General features: G+C 48.1%; 1 protein-coding gene across 4 annotated transcripts in view; it reads left to right on the forward strand.

Moving 5' to 3' along the window:
• Nucleotides 1–23,889, forward strand: part of PKNOX1 (PBX/knotted 1 homeobox 1) — a 45,068-nt gene that overhangs the window by 15,179 nt on the left and 6,000 nt on the right. The window contains exons 2-10 of one of the 4 annotated variants that reach the window (XM_070466839.1): nucleotides 2,508–2,576; nucleotides 3,515–3,621; nucleotides 6,519–6,646; nucleotides 8,632–8,803; nucleotides 10,491–10,661; nucleotides 15,367–15,466; nucleotides 16,447–16,544; nucleotides 20,078–20,206; nucleotides 23,810–23,886. In XM_070466839.1, the coding sequence (XP_070322940.1) occupies nucleotides 3,571–3,621; nucleotides 6,519–6,646; nucleotides 8,632–8,803; nucleotides 10,491–10,661; nucleotides 15,367–15,466; nucleotides 16,447–16,544; nucleotides 20,078–20,206; nucleotides 23,810–23,886 (926 nt within the window). In that variant the 5' untranslated portion in view covers nucleotides 2,508–2,576; nucleotides 3,515–3,570. Of the gene's footprint in view, nucleotides 1–2,507; nucleotides 2,577–3,514; nucleotides 3,622–4,717; nucleotides 4,960–6,518; nucleotides 6,647–8,631; nucleotides 8,804–10,490; nucleotides 10,662–15,366; nucleotides 15,467–16,446; nucleotides 16,545–20,077; nucleotides 20,207–23,809; nucleotides 23,887–23,889 lie in introns of those variants that run through there. The other 3 variants (XM_070466840.1, XM_070466837.1, XM_070466838.1) reach the window with 3 other exon arrangements.

A 23,889-nucleotide genomic window follows, 5' to 3' on the forward strand; every position in this document is an offset into this window, starting at 1 on the left:
TTCTGACAAATTGCTTTCACTATTTGTTGGACCTAGGACTCCTTCAGAGTGGCAGGTTTCACTTCATCTTTGCTAGCAAAGCGGCACACTGCTCCTTTAGATTTAATTTCCAGCTGAAAAAGGATGTATTGTTTTAAATTTTGTACTTTTTAAATTACTTTTAGTTTTAAGATTTCTGTGCATGAAATTTGGAAAGTTGCACTTTCTTCATTTATATTATTCTGGCTGGACTCTTAAAAGGGTATTAAAGTGACAGTTTCCATTAATGTGTTCTCTTTTAACTGGATGAAACTTGTAGAATAAAATAAAGCGCATGTCATATTGCCCTTGAATACCAAGGTGTTGTATGTCTGTTGGGCTGGTGGTTCTCCAACTTGTATGTTGGAGCCTCACATGACGATAAGTAGTGAGGACACTCGGAGGAAAGGGGACCTGTGTGCACTGTTGGTAGGAATGTGGATTGGTGCAGCCACAGTGGAGAACAGTATGGCGGTTCCTTAGGAAACTGAAAACAGAGCTACCGTGTGATCCAGCAATCCCACTCCTGGGCATGTATCTGAAGAAAGTGAAAACACTGATTCAGATGTTCACAGCAGCACTATTTACAATAGCGAAGATGTGGAAGCAGCCTAAGCATCCATCAGCAGATGAGTAGGTAGAAGAAGTGGTACATGTATACAATGGAATATTTATCAGCCATAAAAAATGAAAATTTGCCTTTTGAGATAATATGGGTGGACATGGGGGATATTATGCTTAGTGAAATAAGAAGCAAATACTGCATGGTTCTCTTATATGTGGAATCTAAGAAATAAAACTAGTGAATATAACAAAAGAGAAGCAGATTTACAGATACAGAGATCAAACTAGTGGTTACCAGCAGGGAGAGGAGAAAGGCAAATAGAGGTAGGGGATTAAGAGACACAATCTACTAGGTGTAATATGGACAAGATAGGCACGTCCCTATCTTCGCTAAGACTCTGCACTCCCAATGCAGGGGGCCCAGGTTTGATCCCTGGCCTGGGAACAAGATCCCACATGCTGCAACTTAAGAGTTCATGTGCCACTACTAAAGATCCCGAATCCTGCAACTGAGGCCTGGCACAGCCAAATAAGCAATAGATAAATATTTTTTAAAAATAAACTAAGATTCAAGGATATATCGCACAGCACAGGGAATATAGCCAGTATTTTTAAGTAACTATAAATGGAATATAATCTCTTCAAAAAAAAGTGAAGATACTGTTGTTTGAGTTTGAACATAATAGAAACTTACTTTTCTGTGCAATAGGGGAGGGCCTATCTGTGATCTGGGAGGGCCTGTAACAGCTGAGCAGCTTGGCAGAGGCCTTGACCAGAGCAGACACTTCCTCCTGTGCCCAAGCAGCTCTGCTGGGGTGAACCCCGTGAATTCCGCTGCCCGCCCGCAGCTGCCAGTCAGTGTTACTGCCCAGGTGGAGGATCGTTCTGCTGCTGCCTGGGATTGATCACCTGTGGACAGTGCCGCGGGCTGGCCTGGGCCTGGACCGCCCTTTCGCGCGGACAGCGCCATCTGCTGGCTGCTGCTTCCTGGCTTCTTGGAGTCCTGGGGCAGTGTCGGTCACCTTGGCACTCTTTCCCCCATCTTTACTCAGTGAAATGTTAGTCACATGGAGTTGCTTCCCCCCACCCCGCCCACTTCTTCCACTTCCTTCCATTGTAGACAGAGCACGTATTTTCACACAAATTTCAAAATTCTCCTTTAGAACAGTTGTACCCAGTTAGGTCCCATATTGAAGGTTTAACCAGATTTGGTAGTGAGAAGACTGCACATCTATATATTCTGTTGATAAAATTTTGACTTGTCCCCAGTATTCATTGTGGGCATTCTGAAAGCCCCCGAAGTTGAAAGAGTGGAAGTGTGACCCCCACGACTTGGATCGGGCAGCAGTGGGCTTGGCTGCAGTGTGTTCCCCCGCTGGTGGGTCCTCAAGAGAGCCCTTGGTGAATTGGCTTCCAGCCGAGACCGACGTGGCTGTGGTCTTGGTCGTCTGTCCGGAACGCTCTAGGGCCTCTGCTGTGTTTCGTCCGGGTCTGCCGTAGGGAACGTGGCAGAGCTGCCCAGAAGCTGCTGTCGGGGACACCAGTCAGTGAGCGGCTCGGTCCCCTCAGGACCGGCTGGCTCCAGCAGTCCTTGGCTTATGTCAGTGTCACTCCAGTCTCTGCTTCCGATTCACAGGGGTTCACCTGGCTGCCCCTTAGAGCCTCTCCGCTCCCCCCTCTTTTCAGAACACCCCTAACATGATGACATCTGTGAAGACCCTGTGTCTAAGTAAGGCCCCGTGTGCAGGCCTGGGGCAGGACCTGGGCCCTCCTGGAGGACACGTCGGACCTCTGCACGTGCTGGCCACACCATGATGGCTACTGGGCTTGTCTCTGTGGCCCAGCCTCGCTTGTTCAGGTTCCCTCGTGGATGTTGAGAAGCCCCTCAAGCTTGCAATGTCCCGTCTCTTGCTCTCTCCCCCCAGGTCACAGAACCTGCTCCCCACAGTCAACTCCACCTCGGGACATGCGGCTCTGCTCAGCCGGTTGCTCAGGTGAGAACCATCAACTCTCCCGACCCTTTCCACGCCCAGCCCAGACCCTTTGCACGCTCCCGAGGCTCTTGTCCACATGCTCCTACCCTCCTTGGCTTCTCAGTCATTCAGCTCACCCTGCACACCATCAGAGGGACTGTCCTGAGCTGAAGCCTCAGCACCCTCCTGCTCACACCTTCCCAGGACTTCCTGTCCCCCCAGGAAGACCACAGTGTTCACCTGGACCGTGAGCAGGTGTGACCTGCTCTGTGTCCCCACAGCGCCCCCACCCTGCTGCCCCCCTGCACACAGCACCCCCCTCCCCCCACTGCCTGTGGGTGGCGGGCAGCTGCCTCTGCCCCCATCATCCTCTGTCCCCACCTATTTCCCTCGTCTCATTTACCGAGTGTGCACTGGCAGGCAGATGACAGTGTCCACCTCTGCATTGCATGCGGATGTGAGCCGATGCCTGGCGCAGCCTCTCCAAGCCCTCCTGTGTCCTTCCTGCCTAAGACTGGCCTCCTGGCAGGCTCATTGTCTGTGTACCTGCCCTGTCACATGGCCCTGGGACCCGGCAGCTGCACGCTCACCCTCTGTCGTGTTTCCCTGCCCAAGTCTCCCATGTGCTGCCTGGTGTCCCTCCTTTTGTGGTCCTGGGAAAGCCCCAGGGCCCAGGACAGTGTCCTGCACATGTAGACATTACTAGGTGTTGCTCAGTGAGTGAGGAAGAGACCCAAATGCCTGCAAACAAGCTGACACATCCGGCCAGGCAGGTACTAATGTATGATTACCAGGCAGGTGCGGAGTGCTGCATAATATTTGTCTTAGACTGTAGTGAAGGGTGGTTTTTATTTCTCATGTGGAAATATGTATTTTAAAAGGTATATGGGCTCTATGGAGTAAGGGGACAGCAATGCTCTGACTTAGTGACTAATGCATCTCTGCTTTTGTTTTCCCAGACACCATTTGCGTTTGACTCAAGACGATCTGATGTTTTATAAGGAATTCTTTCACCATGATGGCGACACAGACACTGAGCATAGACAGCTATCCAGATGGGCAACAAGTGAGCGCTTGCCCGTGTCCCACACCCCACGTGGGCCTCCGACCTGGCGCTGGAGCACCAGCAGCGCCTGCGTGTTCACACACATCTCCCTACGGGTGCAGGTTCCATCCCACACCCCACGCAGGCCCCCAACCTGGCGCTGGGGCACCAGCAGTGCCTGCGTGTTCACACACATCTCCCTGCGGGTGCAGGTTCCATCCCACACCCCACGCAGTCCTCTGACCTGGCGCTGGGGCACCAGCAGTGCCTGCGTGTTCACACGCGTCTCCCCGCGGGTGCAGGTTCTGTCCCACACCCCACGTGGGCCTCCGACCTGGCGCTGGGGCACCTGCAGCGCCTGCGTGTTCACACTCGTCTCCCTGCGGGTGCAGGTTCCGTCCCACACCCCACGCGGGCCCCCAACCTGGCGCTGGGGCACCAGCAGCGCCTGCGTGTTCACACACATCTCCCTGCGGGTGCAGGTTCCATCCCACACCCCACGCAGTCCTCTGACCTGGCGCTGGGGCACCAGCAGTGCCTGCGTGTTCACACGCGTCTCCCCGCGGGTGCAGGTTCCGTCCCACACCCCACGTGGGCCTCCGACCTGGCGCTGGGGCACCTGCAGCGCCTGCGTGTTCACACTCGTCTCCCTGCAGGTGCAGGTTCCATCCCACACCCCACGTGGGCCTCCGACCTGGCGCTGGGGCACCCGCAGCGCCTGTGTGTTCACACGCGTCTCCCTGCGGGTGCAGGTTCCATCCCACACCCCACGTGGGCCTCCGACCTGGTGCTGGGGCACCCGCAGCGCCTGTGTGTTCACACGCGTCTCCCTGCGGGTGCAGGTTCCATCCCACACCCCACGCGGGCCTCCGACCTGGCGCTGGGGCACCAGCAGTGCCTGCGTGTTCACACACGTTTCCCTGCGGGTGCAGGTTCAATGTTAAACGCTCAATGCATTTATTATATCTTACTGCTCCGAAAGATTAGGTGTAGAATTGTTCAAGTTGCTTCCTAAATGACACCAAGATTCAGTAATTTTGAGTCCCCTAAATCAGAGTTTCTTGGGAATTTACCTTTTTAATGTTGGTGTTAGTAACTGTCGGTTTTACAGACAAGCTGGTTGTGCTGATGATCGCAGATTCCCGTGTTGCCCGCTTGCTGGTCTGAGGGGAGCCGGACCATCTCCTCGGTTTCTGTCCCCAGATGTGGACGGTGGAGGGGACTCATCTCATGGCACGGGGGTTCTGTCTGTGCTTTTCCTATCCCTGCAGGCGGCAGTCACGATACCCGGCTCCCTGCTTGAGGGTTTCGGGAGTGCCCGAGCCTGGGGCACCTCACCCACCTGTCCCTCCCCACGTGGTGAGATTTGGAGGCTGTGCCCCCCCCCCCTTTCCAAGTTAGGGCTCTCCTTGATGGACAGTTCTGTGCCCTTCCTGGGATGTTTCTCATCACAGCAATTTTGTTTTTGTTGACTTTTCACATTAAGTGTTTTTCCTTCTCAGAGATGGGGAATTCAGTTTCAGGTTGCTCCCTTCACCAAGTCCTCTGCTATTTCCAAGTGATTTTGTTTCTCAGAGGCACATCTAATGGCGTCCCTGTGGCGGCTTCTTGCGGGCTCCATGCCCTGGGGACCCTGGACCCTCACATGCTCTCACCTCCACTGCCCCCGCAGCTGACCCCCACCCTGAGACAGTGAGTCCAGGGAGGGCTGGGCCAGTGCTTGTAATATCTCCGCACCTCCCAGGATGTGGAAAACTATTGTGAGCGTTCCTTCCAGTAAGCATTTAATTTTCTACAGTATAGACCGACCACGTCTACTTAGACAGCCCTCTGAGGGCAAAGAGTTAGATTTCTCTTTTTTCACAATCATTTTTTAAAATTCTGAAATAAATCTTAAGCTTTTTTAAAAATAATACTGTCAGACTTCTCTCCAGAGATACTGTGTTTGATTGGGCTTCAGTCAGTTGCTTTCGGTTTTGGTTTATTTTTTAGAGAGAAACTATTCCCAAGTATGCTGTTTCATCCAGAGGCATCATGGAGTGACCTGCTGGCTCTGTTCTGTAGGAGAGACGAGAACAAAGCCTGAGCCAGGCTGCAGGGCTGCGGCCCGGGCCCCCCGGCCAGGCTCCTCCAAGAGTCTGCCTCCTTGAGGGGCAAGAGGTAGCAGCCGGGGGCGGGGCAGGTAGACCCCAGACACCCCAGCCCTGAAGAAGCCAGGGCACTGATCTGCTCAGGGATAAGAGAAGTTAATGGAGTGGTTTTGTTTTATTTGTAAACTGATTTCTTTTATGTTTAGGGATTTAAATATTCTTCCCCTAAGTTCCGAAAAGCACAGCCAGCCAAAGCAATTTCAATGATAATAGCTTTAAGACTTCCTCTTGTGTTTAAAACGGTTTCTTTAAACACAGCTGGCCTTTGCTTTCTAGATGCAATGACTTTCCTTAAAGTTTTATACCTTTTGTATTCCTGAGTTTAAGGACAGGTAAGGGAGAATTCCAGCCCCATCACACATATGGAGTGTCTTGGGCTTGAGTTGTTTTTGTGACAAGCTGAGAGCATGGACTGTTTATCCTTCTCCAACCACAGCCTTACCCACTGTGAGGATGTTACAGCAAAGAGAGGCGGACGGGTCAGATGCACCGGGTCCCTTCAGAGGTTTTGAAAATAATAAGTGTTTCACACATCATGCCTCTCAATTTTTAAATGGTTTGGAAATCTGACCTTCTATTTTTTTTAGCCATTTAAAAGCATATTATTAACACATTCAAAGGAGCTTTGTTGGTAGGTAGTATTCCTTACGTACTATTGCCAGTTATATAACCGTCTGGCAGTTTGCCATTCCACTGCTTTGAGAATAGAATACTTAGCAGCAACTTATTTTGTTTTTAGTAACAAAAATATTCTTCCTCCTCTCACAGATGCAAGTAGTCACAGAGTTAAAAACGGAGCAAGACCCTAACTGCTCTGAACCAGATGTGGAAGGAGTGAGCCCTCCCCCTGTGGGGTCCCAGACACCAATGGATGCAGACAAGCAGGCCATTTATAGGTAGTGGTGAGATGTGGAGTCCGTGGGTGTTTGTTCAGAGGAGTAGTGAGGAGGGAAACCTGGTTAAACCGGAAGTGAGCTGTGGGCGGGGCAGAGTAGTGGGGTGGAATGTGATAATGCTGGGGTGAAATTTTTCTCAGGTTACCATGTTATTTCTCGTATCATTTTTTTTTTAAGTTTTGGAATATAAGTCTATATTTAGTCAACCTTACAAAAAGCAGTCTTTAAGCCCAGATGGTTGTACTAGAGATTTCTACCACAAAGAAGGAAAAACAGCAAGTCTACCCAATTTCTCCCAGTAAACAGAAAAAGAGGGGGTGCTTCTGAGCTCACCTTATGAATGGAGCATCAACTCTGGTACCAAAGCCAGACAAAGACAATACAGAAAAAGAAAAGTGAAGACCAGTCATTATGCTTCATGAACTTTGGCATAAAAGTCATTAGTAAAATATTAACAAAGTCAAGCAGCATGGAAAGAGAAGAATATTAGTGACCAGGTGGAGTTTATCCCAGGAAGCAAGACTGGTTCATCATTCAGAGATCAACCAGTGAGCCACGTGACATGATCCTATCCAGTGATGCCAAGAAGCATTTGGCAGAAGCTAACAGCTATTTTAGTTATGACTAAACCGTCAGTGCAGCGGTCATAGAGGGGAGCTTGCCTAACCTGACGCAGGGAAACTACAGAAACCCTATAGCTCACATCATGCTTAATGGTGGAGGTGGAATGTTTTCCCCAGGTCTGGGGACAAGGCAGAGGTGCCCACCCTGACTCCTCCTGCTCATCTCTGTGACAGAAGTTTAGCCAGTTCAGTGAGGCAAGACAAGGAAAAGACATAGCCAGTTAGAAAGGCAGAAATAAAATTGGCTTTATGACATGATTGTCTATGTATAAAAAACCCCTAAGTTTACCAAAGAACTTCCAGAACGAAACAATTGAGTTTAGTAAGGTCACAGGTTGCAACAGCAACACATAGAAACCAATCCTATTTTTATACCAATAGTGTACAATTGAAAACTGAAATTACAAAGATGATACCATTACAAGAGCTCCAAAAAATTTTTGGTGTAAATCTGACAAAACACATGCAGAAACTTTATGCTGAAAACTGTAAAATGCCCATGCAAGCAATCGAAGAAATCCTTAATAATGGGCATACCATGTTCATGGATTGGAAGATTCAAGATAGTAAAGATGTCCTAAAATTGATCTTTAGCTCTGCAGCAGTTCCAATGAAAATCTTAGCAGGATGTATTTATACATATAGACAAGTTGATTGTAAATTTTATATGGAAGCCAAAGAACTAGACCTGCTAAAAACAATTTTGAGAAAGAATGAAGTTGGAAGAGTTTGTCTACTTGATTTTCTCAGTGGAGAAGAGGTAGAATGGTGCTGGGACAACTGGACATCAGTGAGTAGAGAGAAGGTCCTTGCCCTAACCTCACATCCTGTACAAAAATCTACTCAGAATGGAATATGGATCTAATGTAAATTCAGAATTATCCAACTGGTGTTAACCATACAATGGAATATTACATGGCCAGAAAAAAGAATGGAGTACTGACTGATACATGTTCCAACACTGACAAGCCTTGAGAACATCATGCTAAGTGAAAGAAGTCAGACACTGAAGGTCACAAAATATATGGCTCCATTTGTAAAAAATGTCTAGGACTGGCAAATCTGTAAGACAGCAGATTAATGGTGACCTGGGGCTGAGGTTTGGGGGAGAATAGAGAGTGACTACTAACAGCTACAGGGTTTCCTTGGTGTGTTGAACATATTTTAAAATTGACTATGGTGGTTGTTGCACAACTCTGTGAATATACTAAAATCCACTGAATTATAAACTGTAAGTGGGTGAATTGTGTGGCATGTGAATTATATCTCAGCAAAGCTCTTATATAAAACAGTGCATATATACATACTAAGGCATTTTCATGAAAATGTAGAACACATATTTTAACTTTTTTTTCTCCCCAGGCATCCACTATTTCCATTATTAGCTTTGTTGTTTGAAAAATGTGAGCAGTCTACACAGGGCTCAGAAGGCACGACTTCTGCCAGTTTCGATGTGGACATTGAGAACTTCGTGAGGAAGCAGGAGAAGGAAGGAAAGCCCTTCTTCTGTGAAGATCCAGAAACTGACAATTTAGTAAGTAAAATTTGTGGTTTTCTTTTTTATTTCTTCTATATTTAATCTGTTCAATAAATTGTACATTTCTAATTAGAACTTTGGATTGTTTTTGGTTTTGCTGAAGAGGGGGATTTTCCAATTCTTGAGATCAGCCAGGTCTCCAGCATTCTCCAGTGACCCCTTCCTGTAGTAATCCAACCAGATGGCTTGGGCCTGTGACCTGAGTGGGCCAGGAGTTCAGTCCCTCCCGAGTGTTTGGGAAGGTCCTCCGGGATCGTCGTGCCCCCTGCCTGGCTTCAGCTCTCAGCTCTTCCCTGATCGTGGACCCTGGCATTGCTCTGGAGGCCAGCAGTGGTGGTGGGCTGTGTGAAGACCCGGGGTGGAGGGGGCTGGGACCAGCTTAACAAAGCCTCTGGCACCCCTCACGGCCTCCCTTGGCCTTTCTGTCCGAAGCCAGCCCGGCTCATGAGGGCGCTTCCTCCCAGGTGCATTGCTCCGAAGCGTTGGGTTCTCTGTGCTTTTTGAAGGCAGTGGAGTGTTCCTTGGGATGACGTCGCTGCAGTGCCCCAGAGGAGCCGTGCCCTTCAGCACTGGCAGCTCTGGTAACCTGTGTCTGGGACGCATTCTTCCACCAGATCCCCGCAGGAGTCGGCCAGCTCTCAGACCACAGCCCGAGGCCCCTCATCAGCAGGGAATGGTTTTTGGAAAAACTTCCCTGAATAAACTGCCCTGGTGTAGGTGTTGTTTTTAACTTCTCGGTGTGTATCCACCCTTACAGCTAGATAGACTTTCTAGACGAGGTGTCTGACTTTGAGTCTGTGTGCTCATCTTGGAAATGGAACCAACAGCGCCCGCCCTCTGGGGATGAAGGCCATGTGCACTCTCTGCCTCTGGCCCTCCGTGTGCTGCCATCAGTGAGCAGGGAGCAGGACTGCCAGCGTGGGCCAGGCTGGCAGGGACCGGGGCCCTCCTGCCTGACGCCTCACACAGGGCCAGCGGGGCTGGTGCGTGGTCATTCTCGGCATCAGCTGGCTGGCTGGCTCATTCCATGGAGGTGCATGAACCGCTGCCACCAAGGTCACGGGGATGGAGCTGAGGTTTAGGCGGTGGGGTCACAGGAAATGGTGTTTGTGGTACTGGGTCATCACTAGTGTCCATGTTATGTTCTTCTGGGAGGCAAATTACTCCCAAATTTAGTGCCTGTGTATAAAACTGAAGAACTTTTTAGGAAAACTGTAAGAGAAAATCTTTAAAATCTGGGGCAAATCTAGGGCCAGGCAGAGAGTTCTTAGACTTGACACCAAAAGCAGAATCCATTGCAAGCAGAGTTGGTAAGTTGAACTTCTTCAAAATAAAAAACCACCTGGGATGTAGGTCCAGATTCATCCTCGTTTACAGATGAAGGAACAGGAGCAGAGCCAGGGTGAGTCACCCAAGGGGACTGAGGTTGAGCCCGGCAGCTCCCAGACTATGCCTGCCATCTGGGAGGCAGGCTTCCCCCTTTACTCACCAAGTGAGCCCGACACCAAGCCACAGGTCAGCGCAGCTGAAGTGCTTGGTGGTTCTGAGACTCTGATGTCTTCCTGCTCCTGGTCCTGGCAGCTCAAGCGGCCATGTCTGTACAGGAGACTTATGTGGTAATGATGGCTGCTTACCCCCGTGCTCCCTGGTTCTTGTCTGAAAGTTTTGATTTTCTTGCTTCTAGATGGTAAAAGCCATCCAGGTTCTGCGTATTCATCTTCTTGAACTGGAAAAGGTTAATGAGCTGTGCAAAGATTTCTGCAGTCGCTATATTGCTTGTCTAAAAACGAAGATGAACAGCGAGACTCTCCTGAGTGGGGAACCTGGCAGCCCATACTCGCCCGTCCAGTCCCAGGTATTTATGTCAGGGCTGCATGCCTGCTGGGTCACCGCGGTGTCAGCAAGGGTGAAGCGTGTGGAATCCAAGGCCACTGGCCCTGTCAAGATGGGGGCTAAGCGGGGGGAGCTGTACTCAGCTGTCCTGCTCTGAGGAGCCTCCAGGTCTCTGAACATGGCCTGTGCTCGGAACACACATGGCCCCTGCTCGGAACGCACATGGCCCCTTGGGCCAGAGAAACCGCCCGCCTGGGCTCCATGCCGTGAACCAAGTTGGCCTGAGTCTGCATCCTACCCCAGAGCCCAAGGCGGAGCACCAGTCATTTCTTTGTTTCTCATTTTGCAAATGAATGTATTAAATTAATAATTTAATTATTTATTTAATTAATCATTAATAATAATTATTTATAAATTTAATAATTTAATTATTTAAATTAAATGTTATGGTAAAGTACACATAACACAAAACTTACCACCTTCACCATTTTAGAGTGCCCAGCTCAGGTATTAAGCAGCCTCACGTGCTTTTGCAGCCATGCTCACGATCATCCCCAGAACACGTATCTTCCCAGCCTGAAGCCCCGTCCATGAAACTGACCCCTCGCCCTCCCTTCCCAGCCTGAAGCCCTGTCCCCATGAAACTGACCTCTCGCCCTCCCTTCCCAGCCAGAAGCCCCATCTCCATGAAGCTGACCCCTCGCCCTCCCTTCCAGCCTGAAGCCCCGTCCCCATGAAACTGACCTCTCGCCCTCCCCGCCCCCAGTCCCTGCCCCACCATCCTGCTTTATGTCTCTAGGAACTCAACTGACCTAGGCACCTTGTGTAGGGGTGACCATGACGCATTTTTCTTTTTGTGTATTTTACTTAGCATAATGTCCTCAACTTCATCCTTGTTGAAGCACTGTTGTATTTAGCCATTGAAAGTGTGCGGTAACATTTCATTGTGGTTGTCTTTCGCATTAGCCATCAGGGAAATGGCAGCCATCTTTTCATATGCTTATTTCCATCTGTGTATCCTCTTTGGTAGAATGTCTACTCATGCCTTTTGCCTATTTTCCAACTGGATTTTTAAAAAATTGTTGACCTTTGAACATTCTAGATCCAAGTCCCTCATTAGATATATTGTTTGCCAATATTTTCTCCAAGTCTATAGCTTATCTTTCATCCTCTTTAATAGGGTCTTTTGCAGAGCAAACCTTTTAAATTTTGATAAAGTCCTATTTATCAAATCTCCTTTTATGAGTCACACTTTTCAGTGCCAAGTCTAAAAACTCTTTTTCTAACCCTAGATTCCAAAGAATTTTTTCTCTTACTTTTTTTTTTCTAAAATTTTTATATTTTACATTTAAACCTGTGACCCATTTTTAGGTTTGTTTTTTTGCCGATGTTTGTCCATTCACTCCAGCGCTGTTTGTTGAAAAGGCTATACTTACTCCATGGAATTACGTGTGCACTATTGTCAAAAATTAGTCGGGTATATTAGTAGGGCCCATTTCTGTGTTCTATGTTATGTGTATCTAGACTGTCTAGTCTTGATTCCTGCTGCTATTCAGTTCAGTTCAGTCACTCAGTCGTGTCTGACTCTTTGCGACCCCATGAACCGCAGCATGCCAGGCCTCCCTGTCCATCACCAACTCCTGGAGCCTACCCAAACCCATGACCATTGAGTTGGTGATGCCATCCAGCCATCTCATCCTCTGTCATCCCCTTCTCCTCTTGCCCCCAATCCCTCCCAGCATCAGGGTCTTTTCAAATGGGTCAGCTCTTCGCATCAGGTGGCCAAAGTATTGGAGTTTCAGCTTCAACATCAGTCCTTCTGAACACCCAGGACTGATCTCCTTTAGGATGGACTGGTTGGATCTCCTTGCATCCAAGGGACTCTCAAGAGTCTTCTCCAACACCACAGTTCAAAAGCATCAATTCTTTGGTGCTCATCTTTCTTTATAGTCCAACTCTCACATCCATACATGACCACTGGAAAAACCATAGCCTTGACTAGACGGACCTTTGTTGACAAAGTAATGTCTCTGCTTTTTAATATGCTGTCTAGGTTGGTCATAACTTTCCTCCCAAGGAGTAAGCGTCTTTTAATTTCATGGCTGCAGTCACCATCTGCAGTGATTTTGGAGCCCAGAAAAATAAAGTCAGCCACTGTTTTCACTGTTTCCCCATCTATTTGCCATGAAGTGATGGGACCGGATGCCATGATCTTAGTTTTCTGAATGTTGAGCTTTAAGCCAACTTTTTCACTCTCCTCTTTCACTTTCATCAAGAGGCTCTTTAGTTCTTCTTTACTTTCTGCCATAAGGGTGGTGTCATCTGCATATCTGAGGTTATTGATATTCTTCCCAGCCATCTTGATTCCAGCTTGTGCTTCCTCCAGCACAGCGTTTCTCATGGTGGACTATGCATATAAGTTAAATAAACAGGGTGACAGCCTTGACATACTCCTTTTCCTATTTGGAAACAGTCTGTTGTTCCATGTCCAGTTATATGTGTCTCAAAACTGGGTAGGTCGATTTCTCCTAGTTTATTCTTTCTCAGAATTATTTTTGGTATTCTAATTCCTTTGCCTTTCCTTATAAATTTTATAATTGTTGTTGTTCAGTTGCTAAGTCTTGTCTGACTCTTTTCGACCCCATGGACTGCAGTATCCCAGGCTTCCCTGTCCTTCACTATCTACTGGGGTTTGCTCAAACTCATGTCTGTTGAATCGATGATGCCATCCAACCACCTCAGCCTCTGTCGCCCCCTTCTCCTCCTACCCTCAATATTTCCCAACATCAGGGTCTTTTCTAGTAAGTTGACTCTTTGCATCAGGTGGCCAAAGTGTTGGAGCTTCAGCTTCAGTGTCAGACCTTCCAGTGAATATTCAGGGTTGATTTCCTTAAAGATTGACTGCTTTGATCTCCTTGCAGTCCAAGGGACTCTCAAGAATCTTCTCCAGCACCATGGTTTGAAAGCATCAATTCTTTGGCACTCAGCTTTCTTTATGGTCCAACTCACATCCGTATATGACTACAGGAGAAAACATAGCTTTGACTAGACAGACCTTTGTCAGCAAAGTGATGTCCCTGCTTTTTAATATGCTGTCTAGGTTTGTCATGGCTTTCCTTTCAAGAAGCAAGTGTCTTTTAATTTCGTGGCTGCGGTCACCATCTGCAGTGATTTTGGAGCCCAGGAAAAGTATGTCACTGCTTCTATTTTTCCCCCTTCTATTTGCCATTAAGTGATGGGACAGGAAGCCATGATCTTAGTTTTAGTTATCTTTTCTTTGGTACAGTCTTTGGCTAACTTTGGTATTAGGATAATATAAGTTTCATGAAATGAATTGGAGAGTATTCCCTCCTCTTCTGTTTCCTGGAAGAGATATGTAGAACTGGTGTTAATTCTTTAAATGCTGGACAGAATTCTCCAGTGATACTACCTAGGCCTGGAGATTTCTTTTTTGGAAGTTTTAAAATTACTAATTCAGTTTTCTTATTAGTTATAAGGCTATTCAGATTATCTGTTTCATGCTGCATTTTGCACTTTGCAGATGTCAAATTTATGTGTGTTGAGTGTTTACAGTAGTATTCTTTTTTCATCTTTTGATGTCTTTAGGGTCTGTAATGATCTCCCCTGTTTCATTCCCATTATTGGTAATTTGTTTTTCTCTTTCTTTATTTTTTTTTTTCTGTCAGTCTTACTAGGGATTTGTCAGTGTATTGATCTTTGCAAAGAACCAGCTCTTATCTCTGCTTTGTCTGTTTTTCTATTCTCAATTTCATTATTCCTGTTTTCATCTTTATATTTTCCTTCCTTCTGCTTGCTTTGGTCTAATTTTGCTCCTCTTTTTCTGTGGTCCTGATGTGGGAGCTCAGATGACTGATTTAGGTGGCTTTATAGTTATGCAGCGAACTTGATGTAGACTGACCAGAGCTTTTATGTTCAAATCGACGTGATGGCACACAGAGGAATTATCTCTGAAGGATATCCACATAGGCTGTTTAACCCCTCAAATGTCTGGGTGCCTGCCCTGTGCCATACCAGTGCTGGAAGCCAGGTGCAGAGAGTCTGACTTTGTCAACTCCTAGGGCAGCCATCACAGAAAATGGATAAATTAGCCCATTTGGATCTGGCTTCAGGTGAGTAGATCCTCCAGTGTGGTGGTACAGACATTTGCATGGCTCTTGCAGTTGGCCAGGCGCAGACCTGGCACCCCACACCCCTGAACCCTGGGGGCTCTGATGTGCTCTGCACAGTGGGAAGGGCAGGTACAGACTCTGCTGCCCAGGGTGCGCCCCCACCCCACCACAGCCCCAGCCTGTGGCATCATCTTCTGAATAGTTCATCTTGTCCAGGAGGCTTTGGTTCTTGGAAAACTCTGAGCTGAGTTGAATGGAGAAGATGTGTCATGAGATCAGGTAATTTTTGTCTTCCTAATTATACCTCCAGGGCTGTAAGGGTGTGTTTAGTATGCTGATGAGGTGAAAGATAATCTTTGGAAGCTAAATTGAAAGCCTATCTCAATATTGATCATCATATTTAACAGTCAGTTTTGCATCTCTTGGTTTCCAGATACAGATGTAGCACATGCCTTGTGAAGACTTGTCATCTGATGATGCTCTTTGCTCAAGCATCTTTCCTTTATTAATGATGCCTTTATGCCACTTGCTGTGAAGTGTTAACCGTGGGTTTTCTGTTTTCTGATAACCTCTCCGCTGTGTGTTTCTGACTTGCAGCAGATTCAGAGTGCTATCACAGGCACTCTTAGCCCCCAAGGAATCGTGGTGCCAGCATCCGCTTTGCAGCAGGGGAATGTCACCATGGCAACAGTGGCAGGTATGATGATAGGGAAAGAGACACTTTCCTTGAGCTTTTGCAGAAAAAAGTCCTTCATGTTAGAATGAAGCAGCACATGACCAATGTTTCTAATTAATGCCAGTTCCCAGGACCACCAGCATCTAGATCTCTTTGAATGTTTGGTTCTTGTTAATTCTCAGTAACAAATATATTATGCAAATTGTGTTTCCCTGTCAAAGAATATGGGAAGGAATGATTTTATATAGAAGTTGAAAATACATAGCAAAAACCACCTGAAATTTTTAAATAGCACAATTTTTAATTGTCCTCCTAGCAGCACCTGGAAAATCTTAAGTTGTTGTTGAGTTTTTCCAAATTTGCTGGCATATTGAGTGCAACACTTTCATGTCATCATCTTTTAGGATTTGAAATATTTCAGCTGGAATTCCATAAGTTGTATTATTAATTGATGACAAGGAATGAAAATGCAGTCTTAATGCTGGGGTTACCTGTTCTTGATGCACCAAGGAACTGCAGACTCTGTCCTCCTTCCTGTGATGGTTTTTAGTAAATGTTGCACATCAGAACCATCATGAAAAGGGCAAGAGCACTGAAGGAGGGGGTGAAATTGATGCTGAAACCCCCACATAATCACACAAAAGGAAACCTCCCCAGGAAGGTGAAAGCACATTGGATGAAAGAAATAACTAGAGTAAAAAGAACTGTTATCTCATACTTTTGCCTGAGTCCTTTAAGACGTGCCAGGAAATAGAGGCGAACCAAGCAAGGGGTTCACGGACTCCCCACCTCCCCCAGACACCCCCCCACACTGTCTCATGAGGAGCCCTGGCTGCCCTCCGCTCACCCTGGAAGTGATAGGTCAACTGCCAAAGTGCTGATGACCGTCTGAAATGATTTTCAAAGCCCGTAAGCTACGACTTTATCCTTCCATAAGTACATTGAGGCATGGTATTCACTGTTGAGGCTTGGGGTGATTTAACTTTTCTTATCCTTTCCAGGGGGTACAGTCTATCAGCCTGTCACAGTTGTCACTCCCCAAGGCCAAGTGGTGACACAGGCATTGTCGCCTGGCACCATTCGGATCCAGAACTCCCAGGTGCGTGGAAGTGGGCTGGGCAGGGTGGGGTGGGGTGGGCATGTGTTCACAGCGCAGGGGGAGGATGGGGCGTGTGTTCACAGTGTGGGGTACAGGTGGAGCTGGGCTCAACCTCTCCCCTCTGCATGAAGGTCATTGTCCCAGACCTGCTTCCTCAGGTCCTCCCCAGTTAGTCTGAATGTCCGTGTTGCCTGTCTTTCACTTTTGTCTGCCTTATTGTTGCAAAGTTCAGAGAAGCCTAAGGAAGGAGGAAAAGGTCGCTCAGGACCCCTCCCCACCACGTGGGGCTGTGCAGCTGTCTCCACTGCTGGAGATTGGAGGCTGCCTAGATGTATCCTTCCCAGACCCCTGGAGGTTCATGGCAGACAGCAGGCCTCTAGCTAAGGGTGTGGGGTTGGGCTTGCAGTAGTGACAGAGCTATAAATACTGTGGTGTGCCCCGCCTTGAAGTCCTCCTGCCCTCTCTGCCTTTGTGATGAAATAAGGCCAGTCTCCTTTCTATTCTAGACACACATGCAGTTGTTTGTTTTTTTTCCCCACTTCTCTGGGTTTACATCAGAAGCAGTGTTTCTGTCGTCAGTACTTATTTCAGACCATTGTTTACGTTAGTTCTTTTTGGCCTGCATGGATGTCTTCTACATCCTTGTTGGCCACTTTGAGGCCCAGCCCTAGGCATGTCAATGTTTTCCTAACTCAGAAGCAGGTATGAGAAGGCCTGGGCAAGGGGCCTGCTGGGCCTACGGGCCCGCAACACGAGGTGGCTTCCCAGGCCCAGCAGCGGGGAGGGTGAGGCTAGGCCCCCTAGCACCCTTCCTCCACCGCCCCTCCATGAGCCTGCTTTCCTTGAAGTTTTCCATTTACAACGGCTCTGAATATAGAGCTGGCTTGCAGAGCATTTCCTAGTGTCATAGGGAAGAATTAGAGGAAGAGCACTCATGAATCACATGCTTATTTGTTTTGTAGACATTTTGAATGACATTCGTGCTGTCATTTAAGGGAGAATATGACTCAGTTTTCCTCTAGTTTACAGAGCAGACGTGCAGAGTGTGGGTTAGGTCAGTGCAGCCCCTTCTTAGCATGCAGCATGGCTGACGAGCGAGCCCCCTCTGCCCTGGTCCTGGCCAGCCCCAACCCCCGCCGTGTCCCAGCTGTCTGTCACTCCCAGGGCAGCGGGGCTGGGAGCACAGAAACAAGCGCCGTGGGGTTTTTCACAGAAGAGTAAATAGTTTGATGAGGGCCCTGGTGGGGTGCTCTGGGAGTAATAAAACCTGTAAATTTGTGTATATGGTCCTACCAGAACTATTTGGGCTGCTCTGTGCCGGGCACTGCCGAGGACCTTGCATCCTTGAGTCTGGGACATTTCCCTGAACTCTCTGTGACACCTCCACCTCCATGCACATCCTGTCCTCCCGGAGCCCTTACTAACTGGACACGCGACCTGCTAAGCTGAGTCTGCTGATTTTTCTCTATTGTCTTTGTGTTCCCACTGTCCACTTTTTATCTACATTCTGAGAAATTTCCTGTTCTCTTCCGACCCATCTATTAAGTTTAAAATACTAAGTGTAGTTTTAGTTTCTAAGACTCTTCTTAGTCCTCTGTGATTTTTTTTTTTTTTGAAATCACATCCGTGAAGGTCCCCTGTCCATTTCCTTTGCATCACACCTGGTTCATTGCATTGATGCTTGCGGTTTGTGATAGAGGCTTTCAGGTGTCTGGGGAGAGTTGACTGTTCTTCTCAGTATAAACATGAATGCTGTCTGCTGCTTGTCAGGCTGTGGGCCATGGTAGCTGGCTCTTCTGTGGCCTGACCTCCAAATTCTGCCCTCCTCCTTCTGTAGTTTTGCTGGAGCAGACTCAGGTTTCTTGCTTGGGGAGGGGCGGGAGTGGGTGGGGGTCTTGCACTTCTGTGCAAACCTTCCTCAGCCTCTTTCTAGCTTTGCCCCTCCTCCTGCTCTCCAGCCGTGCTCAGGCTGCAGCCTCTGATCTGTTTCTCTGGGGAGATGCCCCGAGTTCCTGCTGGGCTGGGGCCGACTGGACATGCGCTGAGAATGATGGGGGTGGTGGGGGTCTCACTCCTTAAGTTTTCACCCAAGTTCCTAGGCTTCTAAATCCCCGTGCCACGTGCAGGCCGAGGCAGTGCTGCAGGGCAGCGGGCTGGGCGTGCTGGCCCCCTCGCAAGCCCTCAGCCTAGTTGCCTCCTCAGATCCTCTTGGTGGTGTCCGTGAAGTCGAGACACAGCCAGCTGTCACTTACCCTGTTCATGAAGCCACATGTGCTTTCACCCTGCACAAGAAAAGTGACACTGAAATGGAGCCCCATGTCAGATTTCATGAAGAAGGCTGTAAATGAGGCAGGTACACCTCAGGCTCCATTCCAGCCCCAGTGGAACTAGTTTTAAGAGTCCGTTTTCCATGTGCGCACACACGTGAGTGTACAGAATGCTTCATACTACCCAGTCCTTCAGTAAAAACACACATGCATCCCAGAAAATAGTCATGCTCATGGTAGTAATCTTGAGTTTTCAGAAATTTTAGATACAGTTGTAATGTCTCCTTTAAGTCATGAATTCTGTTTAAATGTTGGCATTCATTTATCCAAAATGATATAAATCTGGAGGAAGTACAGGTAATATAGTGAAAATATATTTTACTCTCCAAAATGAACTTCCAAATCCTATAAACTATGTTAATGACCATATGATACTGAATCTGACCTGTAGAAGCTACTGCATGTTTGTGTATAAAGTTTGCCTCATCCGTAAGTTCTAAGTTAAAGCGTGGATCCTAGTGGCACGGCCCTGCTGTGCCAGTGTGGAGGCTGCCACGTGGGCCCTGGTTTTGTCCCTGGTCTGGGTGGTGAACACCATGGCCCCATGTCTCCGCAGCAGCTGGGAGTGAGGTGCCGCCCAGGGCGGGCACAGGGCCCCAAGCTCTCTCCCCTTGTTTATGTGGCAGGACCCCCATCTGAGGGTGTTAGACATGCATCCTTTTCCTTCCAAGATGGAGTGAACAGGCATCTCGTACTCTGCTCAGGGTAGGGGAGGCCATGTCTCAAGTGGCTGTGGAGCTGTCTGGGCTGAGGTCGCCGGGCCCTCTGCCCCTCTGCCCACACTTCCTGTTCTCCTGGCCCGGCTCCTCTAGTTAGTGGCACTTCTGGCTTCCCTGTCCTTTCTCATTGGCTGCTTTTAGGCTAGGAAATGGGCTGCTGTCACGTCTGTTGCTACGGGCAGCGAGATGAGGACAGGTGTGCACAAGAAGGGGCTCACCTGTCTGCAGAGCGGGGACTCGGCTGATTCTCAGTGCCCGTCCCACCTGCCTCCCTCGCTATAGCTGAGACACGAGTGTAAATGGTTACAATGCGGGGACCAAATCCTCAGAAAGTTAACCCATACGGAGTCCAACTGTTTGTGCCTGTACTATAAATAAGTTGTTTACCCAGCGGAGCCTTGGCTCTTCTCACCACCTGCAGTCATAAGCCAGTTGGATATGCCATCACGTTCTGTGCTGTCTAACGTTATTTTCAATTGTTTAAAAGCTTCAGTTACAGTTAAACCAAGATCTCAGCATCTTGCATCAAGATGACGGCTCATCTAAGAACAAGAGGGGGGTCCTGCCGAAGCACGCCACCAACGTGATGCGGTCCTGGCTCTTTCAGCACATCGGGGTGAGAACAGATGTGACTGCCCCGTTAGCACGGCTTCGAGATGCTTTCTTTCTGCTTACTGTCTAGGAAGCATTGACTTACATGGGCTGGTAGGCCAGTTTTTAAGAATCGGTGTTTTGTTGACTGTCCATAGTGCATAGACCACGAGACAGGAGGTCAGGCTACCCAGAATTGGAGGAAAGGCTTCAGGAAACTGAAATCAACCAGGGATACCACTAGTGAGAGGGAATGAGTTCAGCTGATATTAACAGTGCCTGGGCTTCAAGAGAAACTGCCTGTGGAACATACCTGGGGGGAGGTGAGGCTGATTAGAGAAGCAGGCAGAGAAATGGTGCTTCCAGGCAAAACCTTGCAAAATAGTTATGTTTTATATCTGTTATGGGCTTACCTGGTGGCCCAGACTGTAAAGAATCTGCCTGCAATGTGGGAGACCCAGGTTCAATCCCTGGGTTGGGAAGATCCCCTGGAGAAGAGAATGGCAACCTATTCCAGTATTCTTGCTTGGAGAATTCCATGGGCAGAGTTACAGTCCATGGGGTCACAAAGAGTCAGACGTAACTGAGCAACTAACACTTTCAACACTTTATGTATGTTGGATTTGAAAGGGAGGTAAGGAGTTGAGCTTGTGGGCAGAGTGGTTGGCAGATGGGCTATTGACTGTGAAGTGGAGCTTGGTCTGTTGATTTCATGGGAAGACTCGTTTATGACCCACCCAAGCTCCAGTCCTCATGCCCCTGACTCAGGAGAGGGGGTGACCCTGAGTAGTTTTCAGGGGTGACAGTGTTATAGCTGCTGGGTTGGGAAGGACAGGCTGACCTTCGTGGGGTGGGGGGGGTGGAAGTGGGTGGAGGTAGGAAAGTGCTCATCCATTGAGTTACAGCCTGTCCAGGTGGAGGAGGGGGCGGGGGCTTGTTGTCAGATTCGGAGGCTGCCTCTGGCATCCAGAGGGGCGGGAGGCCAGGAAGGCCGGCCGGAAGCCCCTCCCCACCAGGCATGTCCATCCACGAGGTTTTTCTTCCACAGTCCTGCCCGTGGCTGCTCCTGAGCTGAGCTGGTGGGCCCAGACCTGCCCATTGGCATCACGACCGTCGTCACCCCCTGCAGCCGCATCCTCTGTGCCCGCCTCCTTGCCTCTGCCCGGTGCACCGTGGTGCCCTCAGGTCGCCACAGTCCTTTCCCCCAGAGGTGCCTGCCCCCTGGGCTAAGGCCAGGGTTGTTCCTTGGCATCTTCTTTGTCCTCCCTTGACTGGGAGCCCCAAGGCCAGCACCTGATTGTCGCCTCGTGTCCCCCTGGGGCTTGGCCCTGGTCACTGCTAAGCCTCTTACCTCTGCCTGGAGTCAGGCTCTGCACGCTGGGCCCCGGCGGGAGGGGGCAGCTCACGCACACATGTGGGAGAACACTGTTGTCTGCCACAATACAGCCTCATCTGGAGATTGGTCCTAGAGAGTCAGAAGGAAATGGAGATTTCATGGCTTGAATGTCACAGTGATGTTCATTATAATAATGGGGAATGAGGTGGTGTGTGAATCAGGACCCATGGATTTGATGGAAGGTCGTGCAACTAGTTAACATGATGAACGAGGGCCCAAAGCACTAGGAAGTGTTTCTAAATGAACTGTGATTATTACAGCTAGTGAATACGTCTATAATATAGTGATTGGACTATTACACACGTAATGGAATTGAGTTTTTTCCTGTTGTTTCCTTTAATGTATTAATAATTTCTAAAATAGACCTTGCTCATAGGCTCATTTTAAAATGCCAATTTTATCCCCGTGTGAACATTTTCTATGTCTTCTTGCCCTCGTTTCCTGTAAATTTTATCCTCCCTTTGTGGTTTTCCTCACACTCTAGGCAGAAGTTGTTACTTTTGTTTTTTTCCTGGTTTGTGTACTTGCTTCCTGTCACATTTTTATTTTATGAGCTTTTTAGAGGACAAGAACAATATTTCTGTTCCCAGAAGCTCTCATTTGGCTCCGTGTGCGCGCCTCTGTGGAGTGAAAGTGAGTTACTGTCAGTGTGAGGCATTGGAGTGCTGCTGAGATGAATCTGCTGCTGTTCCGTTGTCCCCAAGGCACACAGTGACTTTGCCAGCACAGGATGCTCACTTAAGAACTGAAACACACTCCCACCTCCTTCTTTGTTGGCGCTGCCCACTCTCTGGGGTCCTGGTCAGTGCAAAATGAGGGGCTTGAGTGCATGTAGGTTTCAGAGTAGATGTCTCTTTGGTCCCCCATGCGGAGGATAGTCACCTCTGGACATGTTATTCCTGTAGATAGAAATTACCTTCCTTTGGTGCTTCTGTGAATTTTGACACAAGCCTATCACACTTGTCAGATGTCGCCATCTGGGAGTTGAAGGTTTGTGGCAGCTCAGCGTGAATCAGATCTGTCGGTGCTGTTCCTGACAGCATGTGCTCAGCTCTGTGTCTCTGGGTCATGTTTTGGTAATTTTCGCAATATTTATTTCAAACTCTTTCATCATTACTATATTTGTTACAATGATCTGTGCTCAGTCATTTTTGATGTGACTATTGTGAAGAGATCATGACTTGCTGACGACTCAGATGATAGTTATTTTTAACAATAAAGTTTCTTTTAATTAAGGTGTGTACTTTTTTTTGGACAAAAATGCTTATTATACACTTACTGGACTACAGTATAGTGTAAACACAACTTATATACCTTTTTGGAAGCGAACAATTTGTGACCCACTTTATTGCAATATTCAATTTAATGAGGTAGTGTGGAACTGAACCTGCAGTATTTCCTAGGTGTGTCTGTATTTACTTCTGGTTTAATTCTGTTTTTTCTAAGTGACATATCTCAGTCATCCATGAAAGAAAGAAGAAATAGCAGACACCCCTTCCCCAGCCCCCAGCTGAGTTCTCTGCTGACAGCACTCGTAGCCTAGCAGATGCTGTAAGGTGACCACAGTGCATCCCCGTCCAGTTCATGCTCACAGTTCCCATGACAGAATGTGTCACCTGGACGTGATGGTCCAGGCCGCTTCCTGCTGCCTCCTGTTCCACCAGCCCAGGATGGGTAGGGTGTGCCCTGCCCTGCTCGGGCTCCTCGTCTGTGAGTGTGCAGAATTCGTGGATTCCTGTGTAGGATGTGCACGGGTGATCACATGATCTGCCGTGCTGTGGGTCAAAACACAGCCATTTATCTGCTTTAAATGGATACAGTCTATGGTTCTGAAATGACACCTGTGAAGCTGATAGAAAAACCATTAGTTGTGTCGGGTGCTTAGAGCAGCACCTCTGGGCAGAGCCCCCAGAGTCCCTCCGCTTCCAGTGCTCTTACCTCATCTCTTCCCTTCCCCGTGGCCTCTGAGCCAGACTCCCGTCTGGACAACACCTCTGCCTGGGCTTCCACCAGCTGCTGCAACACCGGTGTTCTTGGGCAGCTGGGAGAAAGGCTTCATTCTGTTGTAGGCATTTCTGGGAAAAAATATAAGACTAAAGTTAAGTTTTAGCTAAAAGCACTGTTCACACCAGTTTTTACTAACAATTATTTGTGTGCTTCTGTTTTACCAGGATGGTCTTGAGTTCCTTTTTTAAAAACTAAAGTTCACAGTGACACTCCTTTTATTTTCAGCATCCGTACCCGACGGAAGATGAGAAAAAACAGATTGCTGCTCAGACAAACTTGACACTACTCCAAGTTAACAACTGGTA

Source organism: Odocoileus virginianus, chromosome 4, assembly GCF_023699985.2.
Source record: "Odocoileus virginianus isolate 20LAN1187 ecotype Illinois chromosome 4, Ovbor_1.2, whole genome shotgun sequence".
NCBI lineage: Eukaryota > Metazoa > Chordata > Mammalia > Artiodactyla > Cervidae > Odocoileus > Odocoileus virginianus.